The sequence below is a fragment of the Palaemon carinicauda genome, chromosome 35, assembly GCF_036898095.1.
Source record: "Palaemon carinicauda isolate YSFRI2023 chromosome 35, ASM3689809v2, whole genome shotgun sequence".
NCBI classification, from domain to species: domain Eukaryota; kingdom Metazoa; phylum Arthropoda; class Malacostraca; order Decapoda; family Palaemonidae; genus Palaemon; species Palaemon carinicauda.
This window is the reverse complement of record NC_090759.1, coordinates 45,274,076-45,293,275: the sequence shown is the minus strand read 5'-3', so window position 1 is coordinate 45,293,275 and position 19,200 is coordinate 45,274,076. Positions and strand designations below refer to the sequence as shown.

The following is a 19,200-nucleotide window of genomic DNA, read 5'->3' as shown; positions in this document are numbered from 1 at the left end:
TAGCCATTGTCTGATTTGCATTTTCAATCTTTCACAAATTCTAATTCTAAAGACCCTGTATTGGAGATCATAGTTCCTAAATATTTATATGATTCTACCTCAATAATCCTTCCTCTTTCCATTGATATATCATCTTCCATTGCATACTCCGTTCTCATCGTTTTTGTCTTTCTTCTATTTATTTCCAGCCCAACCTCGTATTATATTTCATTGCAAATCCTGTGGTGCTCTGCTAACAAGGACAGCATTACCAGCATACTCTAGGTCAGCTAAATTCCTAACATACTACCAGAGAATAATTGCAAAGAGGTTACTCTTCCTAATCTTTGAGTAACCAGAAATAAAAAAAAAAAACTGTTGTATTAGTTCCCTTCCCAACATTGTCAACGCTACTGCAGCTGTACTAAGGGTTCGTTTTCCTAGCAAGAATAAGTCATTTGGTTGCTGTACTACTGTAATGTAAGCTTGTCAGCTAATTTTTATTTCTATTAGAAGGAGGTTCTAGCTCTCCTGTAGCCATGATAAGGTAAATATTCATCAACATCACTCATTCCAGCACAGTCAACCATGGTTGATGCTTCAAAAATACAGCTACAATATCCATTTTCATGATTCTTTTAACATTAATTTTTACAAATATTGAAATTCAACCTTTTGCAATTTGTTACATTTTAGGTAAAATCTTTTAAGAACCATATCTTTAAAAAAATATTTTTAATAGAATGTTATATCAACAGGAATGTTCAAAGACCATGCACAACAAAATGAAAGAATTCAACAAAAACCACCATATGAATAAAAAAGAATCAGTAGCTGAAAACTTAATTGAGAGAAAGATGCATCAAGTTATGCAAATTGTTATTTCTTGTACAGCAAATACAATACTTGTACTATGGTTGCCATCTTGTTTTAATCAATGCTTTCCCTAAGTTCTATTCCTTTAAAAATACAGAATCTCACTCGTTCACCTCCTGCCGAAAGTGTCAGGAAAAGAAAAAGGTGCAGTAGTTAATAGTATATCTTTATTTTCCCAAAACTAAAAAAAGACAAATGAAAAAATATTTTTAGCCCACTTTAATGGGAAATCCAGAGATGATGCTTTCCTAAAAACTACAAAAATATCAAATGTTCACTTACAATTCAATTGAAGAATAGCTAGAGATTCGCCTAAGTTAGTTATGGCTGTTAAGAATCCATCCCCTAATACAGCTGATGTTTCAATTTCTAAGGTTCTGTGGATAGATGAAAAACATTTAAAAATTACCTTAAACCATTAATATCACTTTTTCCAAGCATAAGTCATCCAAGTATTGCATTTAAAAACTCCTTATAAAAACCGAACACTATTTATTAGAGAAAAACATCTCAACCTCAGCTACAGAAGCAATAAGAAAAAAATAATTTCAAAAGGGACATTTCCCAGAGACCAATTTCCTATCCACTGGGAGATATTATCAGATTCAGAATCTAGGACACATAAAAATAAAGGGGGAAAACATTGTGGATGGAGACAAAATGAAATGATACACAGATTCTTGGAGGAGGACAGATTATAATAGCAAAGAAAAACATATGCAGGAAAAGATTTCTAAATCTTAGTAGAACAAAAACAATGACTGAAACAAACCCTCCAAGGATTTCTGTAAAATAAAAGAGGCAAGAGGTAGCATGATATGCATTGCCAGGCTGCTTGAGAGGAGATAGAGCTATCTACCCAAACTGAACAGCAAAGTGGCTAAATACAACCTCCAGAAATGCAGTCACCTTATGCCAGAGAAAGATAAAGAAAAGGCTGGTTCTTTGTCTCCTCCTGGGGTTTAAAGCCAAAGGATTAGGCACTAAAATGTGAGAGAAATGCTTTACACAAGAATGAACATGATTTCAATAAACACAAAATTACTAACTAGAAAATAATACTTTTTACATAACTTACTGAACATAAATTGAAATATTACAGCCAAAGGAGCCTTAAGTATTATGAACAAGATTTAGAAAAAGAACTCCAAGGTGATGATGGTGCAAGTAAAGTCATTTGCAGATGAATGCTTTATAATATTATCACTTATATCAATCTTATCTTACAAGCAAATAAATAAGACAAATGAGTTTCATCACTGGGTTCAGATAAGGCTGACTTGACGGATTCATTTCAAACTGCAGGTAAAAAAAATTGGGAAAAAAAAAAAAATCCACAAAATTTGCAAAGTATTATATCATATTTAATAAGAGCCAAGCTGCAACCTTAGTTGGAAAAACTGAATACTGAAAGCTCAAGGGTCCCAATAGGAAATGTATTCTTAATGCAGAAAAAAGGGGAAGTAAAAAGTAAATCTGAAAGATAAATAACAAATAAACTATTAAGTAAGAGAAAATAACTGCTTATCTAGCACTAGGTGGTGGAAGATAAACTGGGAAAATCTAGGTGAATGGATGTTCGGAATTACGAAAAATCCTATACACCTTGTACAACTTCATTGAAAAAAGTGTCAAAAGATTAAGATCTAGATCAAGGAATAAGGAATTTTATCGACCAAATTTTTGTTTAATAATTCAAGATGAGAATCAACTGCTAACGACCAAACAGGGAAACAGTATTAATAACACGGTTGCATAAAATTAATTAAAACATTTCTTTAATGTCAACAATTTCCAACATCTTGAAAAAGTATATCAATATAACAACCTTTTGAGCAATTGGAAAAAACAGACCAAATGCATTTCTCAAAAGTCAATTCAAAATCTAAAATGATACCTAGAATTTTAACTGAAATAAATATTGCTAAAAGCACTGTAATGAAAAGATCCGGGCAAAAGGAAATCAATTTCTTAGCCATACTGGCAATCATACATAGAGTATCACTAATAATTTGTACTATACACTAGCTAGATCTATGTTAAGAAATTTCAGAAACCATAAGTCTTCACTCAGTAGGTTGGATCAACAGAAAGATAGCAACTACCATTGTGAACAACAAACAGTGAGGAATGTCCTCTGGCAAAAGATCAGAGTAGTTCAATATAAACCATGCTCTAAATTCTTAACACCCTCTGGTGGAATCATAACCTAACACCACTATAGGGCTCTACTTTTCTAAACAGCAGTATCATGGCCAATGAAAGCCATGCAGCCTTGTAGTTTTACTAGACCACATCCAAAACAACTTTTATTTTCATAATTGTTAAGGAATGTGGTACAAAGGCTCTTCTATAAATGAACATTTTTACCACTTTAAAGAATACGGTATTCAATACTCATTGCCTAACTAGTAGTTAACAACAGCACAACTGTTACAGTAGACAAATTTACATCTCCCTAATTTGTTTAGATTGAAAATAAAAATCTTGAAAACAAAATTTTAATATTTAGCTTAAGATTTATTTTAATACCTACTCAAAACAGATATTACCTGATGTGGATAGGAGGGAGTTAAATCAATTAAATTTTGGGTATGAATCAATATACAAAATCTAATTATAGAAGTATGATTAATTCCAATGACCAATCTCCAAATTGATTTGTGCTGATTCCCCCATTACAAATGATGTATCATATTTCTAATAAAAGGGAAGTTAAAGAAAATTTCAGTTACCAAAGGATTGCATTATATCGCAATAAAATATTATATAATATCAAGTAATCACAAATCAAACTTCAGCTCGTTTTCAATAAAAATATTTAAGAGAAAACAAGACATACTCCTCTAGTGACATAATAGAGACTGAATGGCAACCGTGTTTCTACTGCTAAAAATTTCTTTCAAATTTCTATCAAGAAGCAGGCGCTTCGAAGACATATAGCTTGATAAATACTATGACGAGACGAATGCATTTAAGAGTGCCATCTAGAAGATGTAGATAAAAAATAAGTGGGCCCACTTGCTGGTATGCCTCATATTGTAACCAGAGATGGACTTGGGAGGATACAAATGCAATCTCTCTGGAGTGCCTCTCTACTGATGTTCGTGATCCTCCTACTGTACTGTACATTGAGACTCCTGGATACCAGATTGCCAAAAATCACATCCTTCCAGATAATCACAAAGATGTTCCCAAGCAACCAAAAGTAAATTACGTCTCTGAGAATGTTAGTTATGCAAGGAATTGCAGTGCATTGAGACCACATGTGTGTATGCCACTATCATACAAATCTTGAGAAAGACCTACAGAGTTGTAATAATTGTCCATACAGAAACAGTAACTTCCACCTGGAGATTGCCAATCAGGGAGAAGGCAGTGTCGAGAGTGGATGCGTAGATCTCAAATATGGCATGTAACCTCTGCCAGCTTCTACAATAATGAACATCTTTATGGCATATTTTGACAGCTTGGCAGTGCGATATACTTTGAACCAAAGCCTCCCATTCTACGACAGCATTCCCTCCTCAATTGAAAGGTCACGCTTAAGAACATACACATGCCAGAACCATGATTAGAAATATTCAAGGATTTTGTACATTTTTATATATATAAATATATAAATATATATATATATATATTATATATATATATATTATATGCATGTGTATATATATATATATATATATATATATATATATATATATATATATACATACATATATATATATATATGTATATATATATATATATATATATATATATATATATATATATATATATATATATATATATATATATATATATATATACACACATATCATCATCTTCATTAGTAGTTACTAGTCCACTGCAGAACAAAGGCCTCGGACATGTCCTTCCCCTTATATCTGTTTATCTTTGTATGCCATTACACACCCGCAAACTTTCTTAAGTTTGTCAATCCATCGTCTTCTCTTTCTTCCCCTGCTTCTTTTGCGATCTTTAGGAGCCCATTCTGTTATTCTTCATCTCCATCTATTATCTGTCATTTTTATTATATGCCCTGCCCATGTCCTTTTCTTTTTCCTACGTATTGTTAGAATATCATTTATTTTAGTTTGCTCTCGTATCCATGTAGCTCTTTTTCTATCGCTTAAGTGTTATTCCCATCATTATTCTTTCCATAGCTCTTTTGAGTTATAACTAGCTTATGATCTAAGGCTTTAGTAAGGCTGCAAGTTTCTGATGCATAAGTTAATACTGGTAGGACCATCTGATTAAATACTTTTCTTTTTAGAGAAAGTAGAATTCTACTTTTCATACTTTCATTTTGTTCACCAAATGCTCTCCATCCCATGCTTATCCTTCTTTTAATTTTGGTCTTGTGTCCTGGGGAATCACTTACTGTCTGCCCTAAGTATGTACATTCATTAAAAATCTCTAGAGGTTTGTCCATAACACTTATTTGTTGTCTCTCTGCATTTTCATTAAACGTCTTTGTTTTACTCATATTCATTTTCAGTCCTATATTTCTTCTTTCTCTACTCAAATCTTCTGACATCTTTTGCAATTCCTACCATAATTTACTTAATACAACTATGTCATCTGCAAATCTTAAATTGTCAATGTATTCTCCATTAATATCAACTCCTATATTTTCCAAATCTAAATTCTTAAAAACTTCTAGGCATGTTGTGAATAATTTAGGAAAGATGTGGTCTCCCTGTCTAACTCCTTTCTAAATTGGAATTTTCTTACTATCTTTGTGTAATTTTCAGATTGCTGTACTTTCTGTATAGATATCTTCAAAAGTTCTAACATACTGTAGTATCAGTTTTGTTTGCACAGAACTTATTTTCACTTATTTCTCGCAAGATACTTTGTGCTAATTAAAGTCCACGGCATTATAAAATTAACATCCCAAATAATTAGTATATACATTTTTCTATCACTTACTAATGCTAATACAACTTAGCGTTTATACCACTAATTAATTAAAACATCCTTTTCTTTCATTTTATTTTATTTCTTTTTATTGATAACCAGTAAAGGACAATGATTAATATGAAAAAATGTACTAGTAAGCTATTACTATTCACTTTAGTGACAAATCTTTTCACCTGTAAACTTATTGTTTCCTTTGAATTCACAGCTTCGGCCGGGTCAGGCAGACCCGGTACCAATGGTGGGTGGGTGGCCACTTTGCCATTTTTCAGCCATTGAAGAATACTGCTTGATATAATGTACTGTTCTTTTAAAATAAACAGAAACTTAATTCTGTTGCCAAATACAGTTGGTGAAGTGCTTATATTTCTCGAAAATGCAAGAATAACAGTGAAAAGACGTATAAGTAAAACACGGAGTAAAAAAAAATATTCCCACCCTCAATTGCTGTTGTTTTAGGATACTTGGTTAAGCACCAGTTACTTTATTAAAAGTCTCCTTGGTAAAAAGTGTCAATTAAAACCGATTACTAAAACAATGAACATGTCAGTTTGTTACTACCAAACAGACTGTTGGCTGGGGGAAAAATTTGATGGCTGAAAATAAAAATATGCGAATTTACGACCACACAAACATAAATTTTTGACGTTTGCGTAAACCTTCAAGTCAGCGAATATAAATGATACTACAGTAAGATTAAGATTACTCCTTGTCTTTGAAGGGCTTTATTACTGCTGTGGTTTTGATGGGATCAAAAGCTTTCTCATAGTCTAACAAATTCCATACATAGTGGTTTATTATACTCAGTTGATTTTTCTATTAGCTTGTTAATTCATGGTTATGGTCAGTTGTTGAACACCCGCTTCTAAACTTTGTCTGCTCTCTTGGTTGATTGAAGTCTAGCTGTTTTTCTATTCAGCCTATTAAGATCTTTGTAAATATTCTATATATTACAGAGAGCAAGCTTATTGGCCAGTAATTTTTCCGGTCTTTTGTGTCTCCTTTTCTGTGAATTAGTATAATGATAAAGTTTTTCCAAGCTGTAGGTAAAGAGCATTCTTGCAGACATTAGGTGTAAAGTTCAGCCAGTTTTACTACTATGAAATCTCCTTGATAGATTGTTAAATAAATTGTTAGGCCATCTACTGCTGCTTTGCCTCTTTTCGTGTCTTTTAAGGCTTTCCTCACTTCTCCTAATGTTACATTTGGTACCAGCTTAGATGTTCCATTATTTCCATTGGCAAAGTTATTTTTATACCACTATTGTTTAGCATTGTACAGAAATCCTCTAAAATTTTTATCACTCCATCTTTAGTGATATTTTCATTTTTATCCTTCAAAGCAAACATCTTTTGGTGCCCTGTTCTAAGTTTTCTTTTTATTAATTTGATGCTTATTCCTTTCTTTAGTGTTTCCTCAATTTTTGTTTTACTGTGTTTACGAATATCTTGGGTTATTAGTTTGTTTATTATTTTGGGCATTTCTTCTGATTTTATTTCATCTCACTTGGATTTTACCATATCCAATTTTTTCTTTATGTTTTTCTCTTTACTGATAGTTGTCTTTGATCTTGGGCTGATTCCAATACAAATTTAGTTAGATTTCATTTCTTCTTAATTTGCTTCCATTTCATCATGTACCTGGGAGTAACCATTTTGTATTGCTAAACTAAACTCATCACGTTTTCTCTTATTACAGGAGTGTTTATTTTTTTTCATAAAATTATTTTTTTTTCTCTATCCTTAGATCTATACCAGTTTTGCTTCTGAGTTCAACTTCTTTAACCGTGTTAAATCTTCAACTAAATAAACTTTTTCACCATGAATAAAATCTATTTCATTTTTTCGTTTCTCCATTTTGGGCTTCCCAAAATCCATTTTTTATGTTCCTTAATATAAGAGAAGGTGCTCACGATTTGAAGATAGTTTCTTTCAGCAAATTCTACAAGCACATCTCCTCTGTCATTCCTTATACCTATACCAAATTTACTTACTGGTGATTCTCCTCTTCTATTTGGACCGACTTCAGCATTGAAATCACCCAAAATAAATGTAAATGGAGTCTAAAGCTTCTCCATAGATATATCCAGATAAAAAAAAAAAAGTTTCTAATTCTTTCTCAGTATGGGATGTTGCTAATACATACATTTGAGTGATCTTCAATTTATACTTCTTATTTAGTTTGATCATTAATCCTGCAATTCTATCATTAGTACTGTAAAATTCTTCTATGATACCTGCAAGATTTTGTTAATAAGAAAACCCACTCCATTTCCTTTATTCTTTTCATGTCCTCTGAAGCAAAATACATGGCCCTCTTTCAACTCTAGGTAAGATTTCGCAATTTTTCTAACTTTGGTCAACCCTACTATATCATAATTTATTTCTTTTAGCTCTTCTAGTAACACAGCAAAATCTTCTCCCCTAGACAAGGTCCTGATAATGTATGTTGCAAGGTTCAGTTTCCAAAGGTGACCTGATCAAGTCCAAAAATTTTAGCACTCCTCAGCAATTGGATGCAGCTGCCCACCACCTTGGGCAGTTGTTCCATTTTCATTAGGAACTGGGGGCAGAGACGGGGTTGTGATATATATGTCTGGGTTTTGGCCAGTATTCATCACCATGCTGGCCACTGCAGATTGGTGATGGTGGGAGACTTTCATCTGATCACTCACAGTAAACCAGGCTAGAATGGATGGCCCTGACTACTAAAGCTTTGCTGATCATTGCTATGTCCAAACTCCTTCACCTCGGTAAGTATCCCCACTAAAAAGGGATATATATATATATATATATATATATATATATATATATATATATATATATATATATATATATATATATACTTACAAAGTTGGTTTATTGTAGAGTAAAACACAGTGGTTTATTCATGTATTTTACTTATGTTTTAATTTGTGGATTGAAGAGGGGTATATCCAGCTCTTAAGATGAGTTCCTCTCATGTAGGTTTAAGTTTATCATGTAAATTACGTAAGACTTTGTCGTTAATTTCATTGTATTCTTCATTCAAGTCAGCATATGTATATTTACATTATTTTTAAGAATTAACTTTTTATTTCACATATATATGTGATTCGTGTGAGATGTGAACAAGGGCTTATGTAATATTCTTTTATATTTTTATGAGGTATTGCGTCATGTCTGGGAGAAAATACGCAATTCTTATAATGTGCCATGTGCTTTGGAATTTTCCCAAAAACCTAGTGATGAATTTTATCTTTTTTTTTTATTTCAAGGACAAAGGGTGGGCGGAACTAGCTTAGAGAGAGAGCCGTCTCGCGTTGCGTGGGTGCGTGTTCGAGAGGGCAATACTTGGTAACTCTTGACACCCTTAGGCCAGCCCCCACGGTTCCCAGATCTTTTGGAATCTTCTGGAAATAGCTAAGTTTCATAAAAAGGCAATCCTAGGGTTGCATAGATCAGATAGAGAATCCCAGCTTTAAGTCATAGCCATCTCCCCCTCTTTCTCTCTCGCTCACCTCTCAGTGTACTGATTTAAAAGTTTTCAGTTAAATCTCGAGATTTTGAAGTGACGGGTTTTTGTAACAAAGTGAGTATTTATAAAAATTCTCTTAAGAGTTTTTGTAACTGACCCTGTAGTAAGGTGAAAGGTATTTGTATCATGATCTGGTTTTCTATTTTTATTAAGTATCAAACTTGAATATTGTATTGAGATTTAATTCCAAGTGAAACAAGTAAATTGTATAATTTTCATAAGTATTATTTCTTTTGTCTTAGTCTAAGTTTTTATGCAGATTTAATATTTCGAGTCAAGTGTTTATACAATTTTCAGATCGTAACATTTTTGTCTTAATCTAAGTTTTGCTCAGACTTAATATTTTGAGTGATTTACTTGTTTTTAAAGTAAATTCTTTCAAAGGGTTGTAATCTATATATAATATATTTATTTCTGTAAAGAGTGTATTATTTCAATCACTAGTGTTTAAATTAGTATTTGCTCGTATCCTGTTAAAGAATCGTAGTACTGTATGAGTTTATTTGAATAAGTCTCAAGAATAATTACCCAATTTTGTTTGAAAGTACTTAAGAGACCTTTGGATATTCAGTGTTTTATATATTGCTGTCTGGGAGTTACATAACTGTCTCAGAGTTCGGGTATTAATATTTCCTAGTGTAACAGATTTAATAGAGAAGCAAACAGGTGAGTTTGGATTTCGAGAGGTTGTTTAGCTTGCCAGCTGTAATATATATATTATATGTTTGGTTCCCAAGTGTAACAGATTTAATGGAAAAGCAAACAGATGAGTTTGGAATTCAGGAGGTTGTTTAGCTTGCCAGCTGTAATATATAAAATATTATATGTTTAGTTCCCAGACAAAGGACCATCTTATAAAAACTGTCTAGTTCACTTTCCCTGAATTTGTCAAGACACTTGGTCCTGTAAAGGAACAGAGGTAATGACACCTGTCAACCTCCTAAAGACTTGGGTACGTAGATGTTGCAAGTTTTAGTTTAGGTCTCTACCAGGCGACTGGTAGATGGTCATGGAAGAACTTATATCCATGCAGAGGATAAGTTGTTTGAATGTATGGTAATTAATGAAAAATGGGTTTAAATACATTTCATCTATTCTTATCCTCGTCTGGGAGCATGGAAGATATACTTCTCAATAAAACCTGTCTGTAAAGAAACAACTGCTCAATCATGAGGCTTACCAGCACAACAATTTTACTGCTGCACCCTATGGGATGGAAAGAAAGAGGAAAAAGGTCAGTCATTCTTTCTTCTTATTCTAGACTTATGTCACAACTGCTATCTTGGACAAGTTGCTTCTTGTCCTGCGAGGAAGCTAGTTTTGCTACACAACCTGTTGAGCAGTTATCACTGGACAAAGAGTAAAGGTATCCAAGGACCTATAAGGTAGGGGACAGTGAAGGTTGTCTGGCATTTCCAGACTCCTGCCTTCAAGACCTATGCCTCTGGCAGGTTCTTACTGACATTAGGGTTAGATCCGATACCCCTGACTTGGTGCAGTGCAGTCTAGGTTGGTCCTCCCATCCACTCACTAGTTGCTGGGTAGGTAGATCTGATAGTCTCACAAAGCCAGCAAGAAAGTGTTCTTGGATAATATCCAAAATACTGTATTATCTTCTTTAACCTTCCGATGGTGAAAAGGTGTTTCTAGTTTGCCGTCCTGAAATTCTTAGTTCTCTTTCAGCCTCAGGCTCTGAGTTCTCCTCAGGTAACACGTTTACAGAACAGAGAAGTAATTCATCCTCAACATTGGTAGTCAAGTCTTGTCGAGGACTAAAACCTGGATTCATTAATGGCTGGGTTTTGGGTCTTGGTCACGAACTTAGGAATAAAGATGAAGGCGACCTTCTATTATCTTCAGAATGACTCATGACATACAAAATGACATCCGGCTCCCCTACTCACTTCACAGAGGCTAGGATATTTGATACCTGTCTCAACGGGCTCATACGGCGCCTGCTTGGGAGACTTGACAATTCGAGTAACATCCATAACGATAGCTAGGTTTCACTGGGAGGGCAAGACTATTCAAAGCTACTCATGAGCATAGAAAATTCAATCGAATATTAAAGGTCTAACCCCTTCAGTCTGAAAACATGGCTAAAAGGTAAGCGGTAGCCTTTCACCACACAGACTGAGAGGACCTTCTCGCAACAAAGGTAGATGAGGATATCAGCAATCAATTGCAGAGAGGAGTATCCCTACTAAGGCAACAATTGCAGAAGATAGCCCACTTCATCTGGTAGGTAGATGCAGAGGATCTTCTTAAGTATTTAGACATCTGTGTATTGCTTCACGAAAAGCTTCTTGCTCGGAGATGCTGTATAGTCACCAACAGTCAGAGCAAGGGATGATAATGAGTTGCAGTACCTCTGAAGGTAGGGCTGACAGAGGAGGGCGAGTCATCAGGGTAGTTCTCTAAGTACCTCAGCGAGAACCATCAGCAGATCTGGACACTATTCAGTGTGTGGCCACTTGTGAGCAACCAGGGTCATCCTGAGACCAGATGTCGTCATCCATCTGTCGAGTAATCAGCAAATCAGACAGAATTGAAGAAAGGTGTACACATCCAGTGTATCAAGAGGTGGTGGAAGGCATCCTTAAATGGCAGCGATAGGTCTGGAACTGGAGAACAGAACACTATAAGTTTCTTCTTTAGCCGAGTGGGGAACAGGTCAGTCAATGATGAGCCCCAAAGAGCAAGAAGCCTTTCCATCATGCAGGTATGTAGGGACCACTCAGACTCTACAACCTGCCTCTGGCAACCAAGCGTTCTACTATCATATTTCTCTTGCCTAGAATTAACCTATATAACTGCTTTATTGCCTTGTCCACTGCTCATGAATACACCTGCTTTGCAACTTGCAAAGGGTCAGTGAAATAGTATCCCTTTGCTTCTTGATGTAAGCCACAACGGAAGTGATGCTGCTCATCAATGCTACCGAGTGCCCTATCAAACTCTGTTGGAAATCTTATAATGATAGTAGTATAGCTTCAATTTCTAACAGGTTAATATGCAGGTGCTTTTCTTCAGTGGACCATAATGGTGAGGCAGTCTGGTTCCTCAGGTCCGCATTCCACCTCTCCTTTGATGAGTCTATGAACACCAAAATTTATGTGGAACTCCCATGGTGAGGTTTTTGTCATTCAGCTACCAGGGCAGATCATCCCATACTTTTTGTTCCACTGGAACCATAGGGTAAGAGAGATTCCTGGCTGCTGACCAGCTTCTGCAATGATGAAGGATGTTGCAGAAGACGTTGCCATAGTCGAGCCAGAAGTTGCGCTAACTCCCGGAGTCTGCCAATGTGATTGTGCAATGGGAAGACTCTTGCTGCTGCTGTGTCTATCACAATACCCAGGTACTCAATGCTTTGCTTGGGCGTGAGATTGTACTTTGAGGCTGAAATCGTCTAAACAGAAGATCCTGCACACACACCAAACATGGGAACTGTCAGTTCCATACTAGTCCAAGTACCAGTAGCAGCCACGTACCATTACACCTTCCTGAGTTGGGTTGGTTCTTGGTTTGGTACTTCGTTGCCTCTCTCAGGTGTATGTGAGGAGAGATCCGTCAAAGTCTCATGAGATTCTGACCGAACAGCCTTCCTGGATGCTGGAAACTTCTTCTTTGGTACAGAAGGAGTAACACCTCAGCTCTTTTCCCCTCTAACCAGATTTCAGACTAGAGGATTTGGGGGGAAGCAACAACGATACTGTGGCGGGAGAGGTCACAAGTTCCTCCCCAACAGCAGGCAATGGCATATCGATGGTTGTTAAGTCTTCCAACGCTTCCGTAGGTGGATGAGCAAACCAGCAGGGCGCAGCACAGGAAGACCTCAAGATCCTGGCATCAGCAAATACCTTCAAAAGCTTTTCAATAGACAGAACACCACCTATGCCCAAGGAAAGTGACAACTTCTGCGGGTCCAGGTTCATGCACGGGATTATCGGTAGGTAAAAATGAAGGCGAACTTAAGAGAGGAAAGCTGGAATATTGCCTTCACTAAGGGAAGATTATATTTTTCCTTTCCCTTATGCAGTACCTGAATGCAAGCCGAGGTCTACTTTCTCCTGAATTCCTCCAGAGCACCCAACCCTACAGGAGACCAAAGAAGGCACAACAGGCCGAGAAGTGGAAGGAGAGAAAAAGAAGCTAAAGAGCTCCCTAGGCATTGTCACTGGTGTTGCCACATTCAAAGCTGAACAATCTCTTAGTAGTCGTTTTCCACTTGCCAAGCTCGACCAACTGCAAAGGAGGCCACACCTTAAGCCAGGCATACACACAGAGGAATGGCCGTACCGGTTGTCCTGCTGGACTGGAGTGGTGCTCCTATCCTGTGAAAAATGCCCACTCATGCTATGGACTTGCGTGGTCAGTTCAAGAGGATTGTGCATGCAGGATTACATGGTTTGGTTTTTGGCACAACTCATTTTGAAATGCCAAACTTTGGTACTTTTTACTTTATTTTTTTTACTTTATATAAATCTATGAGATATGACTTGAAATAATATGATGCATCGTGATAAACATTCTCTATCGGCTTCTATAAAACCATTTGTCTGCTACGGGGCTAATGTACTTATACTTCTCAAGTCATTATAGGACTACCTTTTCCGAGAATCCAAAAGTCTCCTGGGAGAACTATACTAAAAGAATTTTTGGACATTTCTGAAGATTAACTCATGCTGATGCACTATTAATTAGGCATAATGGTTTTCAAGTTAATTTATAGACATTTGAAAAGGATTATGTATGTGTAGGCAGAGATATACAGTACATAACTTACAAAAATTGAATCATCGGAAGCTACTTAATTTATCATTTATTCATATTTCAGACCTTCGTTTTTCCCCCATCAAGAATATTCATAACACTTCATTGGAATATTCCATTGTTTTTCCTTTGTATCAGTATCTGTTTATTTTCAGAGAACAAGATACTATTGCATGAATAAGGCAGAATACTGTGTGGTTTTATAGATAAAATATTCTATGAAAAAGGAAATTAAACTGAAGTAAATCATAACTTGATGAATGAAAAGGAGGAGAAGCCCTAAAATAAATTGCAATCAAAAGCAAAATATTACGGATAGTGTGGCAGATGGAAATTTCAAATAATAAACAAAAAGAATAAATAGAAGTTACTCTTCTGACAAGATTATAAGAAAATGTCATAATGAAGGTTAATGACCGATTTATATTACTTTTAATGAAAAGATCATCAAATAATGTATAATATATGCAAAATTATTATCATTATTATTATTATTATTATTATTATTATTATTATTATTATTATTATTATTAAGAACAATTAAAATAAAATATTTTGAGAACATTAAACATTAAAATAGATACATTCTGTGCTTGTGTGCATGGACAAAATAGATACATTCTACGCTTGTTTGTATGGACAAAATCATTGGCAGAGAAGAGAGCAAATAATTACATTAAATTAATGGCAGACATGTCTATTTGAAGAAAATTTATACCATTTGAAGAAAAAATTTTGTGCAAAATTTAAAAGTATCTCTATAACATGATTTTTGATTCTGTGGGTCGCATCTTGTGAGATAGGTCGAATTAAAAGATTGGTTAATCATACACCTGGATTACTCCAAAGTACTCTACTATAGTGTACAGGATGAGTACCCTCATTAATCTTTGGACTTTAGGAAAAGAAACAAGGAGCGGTCTTTTGTAATATAACAATGATAAAGCAAAAATTGTTTGAATACAGTAATAGGTCAAAAGATTGTGAAATGCAATCAGTTTATCATTACATTATAAAAAAAAGCTCCGATCAAAGGACGAAGGATGGCCACATAATAATACTGTACATGTCAAAATAGTTGAGTCAACCCAGTTGCCATGCTAGTCTGTCCCCACAGAAGCAAGACTGACGGGGTTACTACCAATCTCGGAAAGGATGGGATTGCCTTGTTCGGTCAAACATGCTGAAAGGATAAGAGGACAGGCTAGTTGCGCCGGGTTATCCTCTTTAACCCCCCCCCCTACAGGTTAAGGATTGGCCGGTTCGCACCAATCGTGGTCATATCAGCGCGCCAGTCCTCTGTGTGTATGGCCTGCTTTACACTCATCATAAGGAGAGGACTGCAAAAAATCATGCCTCTTGCAAAACACACAAATATGATTGGGATCCACTGCAAGTTAGCTCATAAACCTGCCACATTTCTTGCCAAGTTTACCAGGATATACCCGTTTGTATACGTCTGCCTGTGGTCTCCATTCAAACATACAACTGTAAAGAAAATGCATAAGGGTATAGCCAGAAGAGGCAGCAAGAAGTACAGTTTGTGAGTGAAATCACAAGTGGGAGCTTTGCTGATTGTAGGGTGGGCGTGGCCTACCCTACAACTGATAGTAACTACAACCAACTCGTTAGAAGTTAACGGCGATTCCAGCTGCGCTGAAATCATGCTCCTTCTGAAGTTTGATGGTTTGTATTCATATAAGAACAAATGATCAAAGTGATCGTACAGTAATCTATATAATTATTAGAACAATGTTTCTCTAGGGCTGGATTAGTAACAATCTATTTTCCCTTTTCCTAATGTAGCTCTTGTACTTAATAAGTTTTTTTTGTCAAAAGAAAATTATGGATTACAATCCTTTACAAAATACATTAAATATTCCAAAATGAACTCTTAAAATTCTCTTTGGTGATCCACCCTTTAAAGCATTCCTAAACCTGATCCTTAAGAAAACACATGTTTATTTACGTGAAGAAATAAATAGCTAAAATGATTCACTACTTACTTGATTGGTCCTAACTGTGGTACTAGCGCCAAACTTTCATCATCAACAAACAAACTTGCCGACTCTAAATTCTTACAGACACGTCCAACCCACGCAATATCCTCCTCCAGTGGTTCAAACAGGGACTGAAAAATAAAAAGCAAAATACATTAAACTTCAGTACTCTGGATTTTTAAAGTGAAATAAATGTTACTAAAAGCCAGTTGACAGGAGAGCAACAGATAAACTAAGGATAATTAAGATAATCATCATCCTCATAAACTTTTATAACCCAACCATTAAGTTATATTCCTTCCATCAAGAGCCCTACCTAAAGAATCTACTCTTAAAAACAAAATTTTGAGATGAAAAAATGAAAAAGATTGGAGAGTCACCTTAGAAAAGAGTAAACATTGCAGTAGTTTAAAGCTTTAAAAGTGGCAGAGGCAAGGGACAGTGATAATGCCCTAGAGACTGACCACATATACATGTGATCAGTGTCCAAGCCACCTCTCAACCCAAGCTAGGACCAGGGAGGGCCAGGCAATGGTTACCGATGACTCAGCACGTAGACCTATAGGCTCCCCCAAAATCCCCGTCCTTAACTCACAAGAACGTTGAGGTTGCAGACACTACAAGAAAGCATCAAGCGTAAGCGGGTCTCAAAATCCAGTCCAACAGATCGCTAAGTAGAGATGTTTCCGATTGGCTTCCACAACAAGGGAAGAGATAACCATAAATAGAATTTGTAACAAGATGTTTTATTGTGAGAAAAGCTGTAAATATTTTTCAAATTCGTGGATGGCGATGGTCAGCACCCTTTGAGAGTAAGGAATTTCAGCTTAAGAGGTCAAATTTAAACTAGTTTTGTAACTAAGTGCACAATTTCCTGACCTACATCATACAATTTTATAAGATGAATCAGTATTGCTGAAAAATGTTTCATTCCCATCAAAATGGAATAAGATATCCAGGGTAACTTTGCATAAAATAAGGTAAGAAAAGAACAATTGGCATGTAACAGCTAAGCAAAACCGTTCTTTCCCGCTTTTCTTGTTAACATAAGCCACAATAGTAATGCTATCACTTATCAAAACTACTGAGTGACCTATAAAACGATGTCGGAATGAATGAAGCGCCAGGAATGCTCACAGCATTTCCAACCTTCTGGCAACCAAGCCCCTGGAGACAGTCCTTTTCATGTGTGCTTCGCTCCCTCCTTGGACACGCCTGAGAACAAAAGCATCCCCTGGTGAATGAATGAATGATTGATAAGTATCTACTATCATAAATTCAATGGTTATTGATGACGTCTGGAGTATGATTAACTAAGAATGATTAACTAATGAAGAAAAAAATAGCCTAATTACAAAACATTTTAAAATGTATATACATTTAAAATTAATAAGGTCAGATTCCAATCTGAAATTTAAAATGTCATTGACATTATACACAACTTCTCATCCAGGACAATTTAATGAAAAGAGAAAGACTGGCATCTCTAATTGGTTCCTTGCCAAGGTTGAAAATGTCCAGAAAGACAAGGTTTAAGATAGAGCACTCCTGATATTTTACCAGATATGTTCATGGAGAGATTCTACTTCGAAGCAGTAACCTCTCCAATATTGTCTCCCTTACACTAGCCATGACTCTTCACAGGTAAAGTACGAGTTAATTTGTTAACTTTTTCTATTTTTATTGTTAAGTATTTGTTATTTTTTTTTTTCTGATTTTGGGGTAATAGTTTGTAGAAGAAACATAATTCTAATAATAAATTTTTTTGTTTATAATGTATACTCACCACATGAGTATACAGTTTACCCTCAAAATTTATCAAAAGCTTTTCCCATTCCCTTTCCCTTTCCCTTCAAAAGAGATATGCCCCTGATAACATAATGAGACAATCTAGCAGTTACTGGTAAGTAGCACGCTAATATTTGCCATTGTTTAGTTTCGAAGTTAAAGTATTCCCTACTCCATGACATACCTCAGTGGAGAGGCAGATGGGCAAGTTTATGAACATCAGGGAAGTATGGAAACAAAAAAACTATTACTAAAATTCTGTTCATTTCTATGAACCTTCCTGATGTTCACATTGCTGACTCCCACACTCTGATGAAGGTGGAATGTCAGTGAATGAAAGAGATAGGTCAACAAAGTTTGAAATTTATGACCTAATTAGAATTCTTCACTCAACAGGTCTAGAATTGGATGGGAATCATCTTAAAACAGTTTATTCATTAGGCTCCATGCTATCTTCCCATGATATTTGATAAAAAAGAAATCATAACTTAATTTCATTAAAAAAATTTAAAGGCAAAAGCATTAGGAACTATAGGGCCTAGTTGTCAATAACCTCGATAAGAAGTCAGGATTTCTAAAGAGAATTTCCATTTAATACCAAACTGGTAAATTATTGAGATGTCTCGAAAATTCTTCCCCCCCCCCCAAAAAAAAAAAATTAATGCAAAACCAAAAGATGGTTTACTCCTATTGCCTAAATTTTCAAGATTTATAATAAGATTTGGATTATTGGAATATCACTTCTTGAAAGGTTGGAAAAAATTATGAACTAAGAAGAATGGCAAGGGTAGTAAATACTGCTGAGGTGATAAAGAGTGTCACGACTGAGGAGGAACCTGATAGGCGTAGGAAAATCGAGAGAGGCAGAGAATTAGATAGCGAGATAAGGTAAAGGATATGGAGAGAAGAGGGTTGATGAAAGAGGATGCCTTTGAGAGAAGGAATTGGAGAGGATGCATACGGCATCCAACCCCTTAATGTAGGGATAATGCTGGGAAAGATATATATATATATATATATATATATATATATATATATATATATATATATATATATATATATATATATATATATGTATGTATGTATGTATGTACTGTATGTGTATATGAATGTTTGTATATATATATATATATATATATATATATATATACATATACACATATATATAGATAGATAGATAGATAGATAGATATAGATAGAGATATAGATATATGCAAAAGAACCACAGGGAAAATGAGAATAGGAAATATAAGACAAAGTCATGACTAGTTCCGTGATACTTCTTCAGAGGACTGATTTATTGAACAAGGTTTCTTTATATGTTATATGGTACAGTTTT

The 19,200-nt window shown here is 35.2% G+C and overlaps 1 protein-coding gene across 1 annotated transcript in view; it reads right to left on the bottom strand.

The window, feature by feature from the left end:
- Positions 1-19,200, bottom strand: part of LOC137627426 (F-box/LRR-repeat protein 20-like) — a 210,602-nt gene that overhangs the window by 45,993 nt on the left and 145,409 nt on the right. Inside the window, exons 4-5 of the mRNA XM_068358512.1 lie at positions 16,080-16,204; positions 1,138-1,232 (exon numbers count right to left, since the gene is read on the bottom strand). Coding sequence (XP_068214613.1) covers positions 1,138-1,232; positions 16,080-16,204 — 220 coding nt within the window. The remainder of the gene's footprint in view (positions 1-1,137; positions 1,233-16,079; positions 16,205-19,200) is intronic.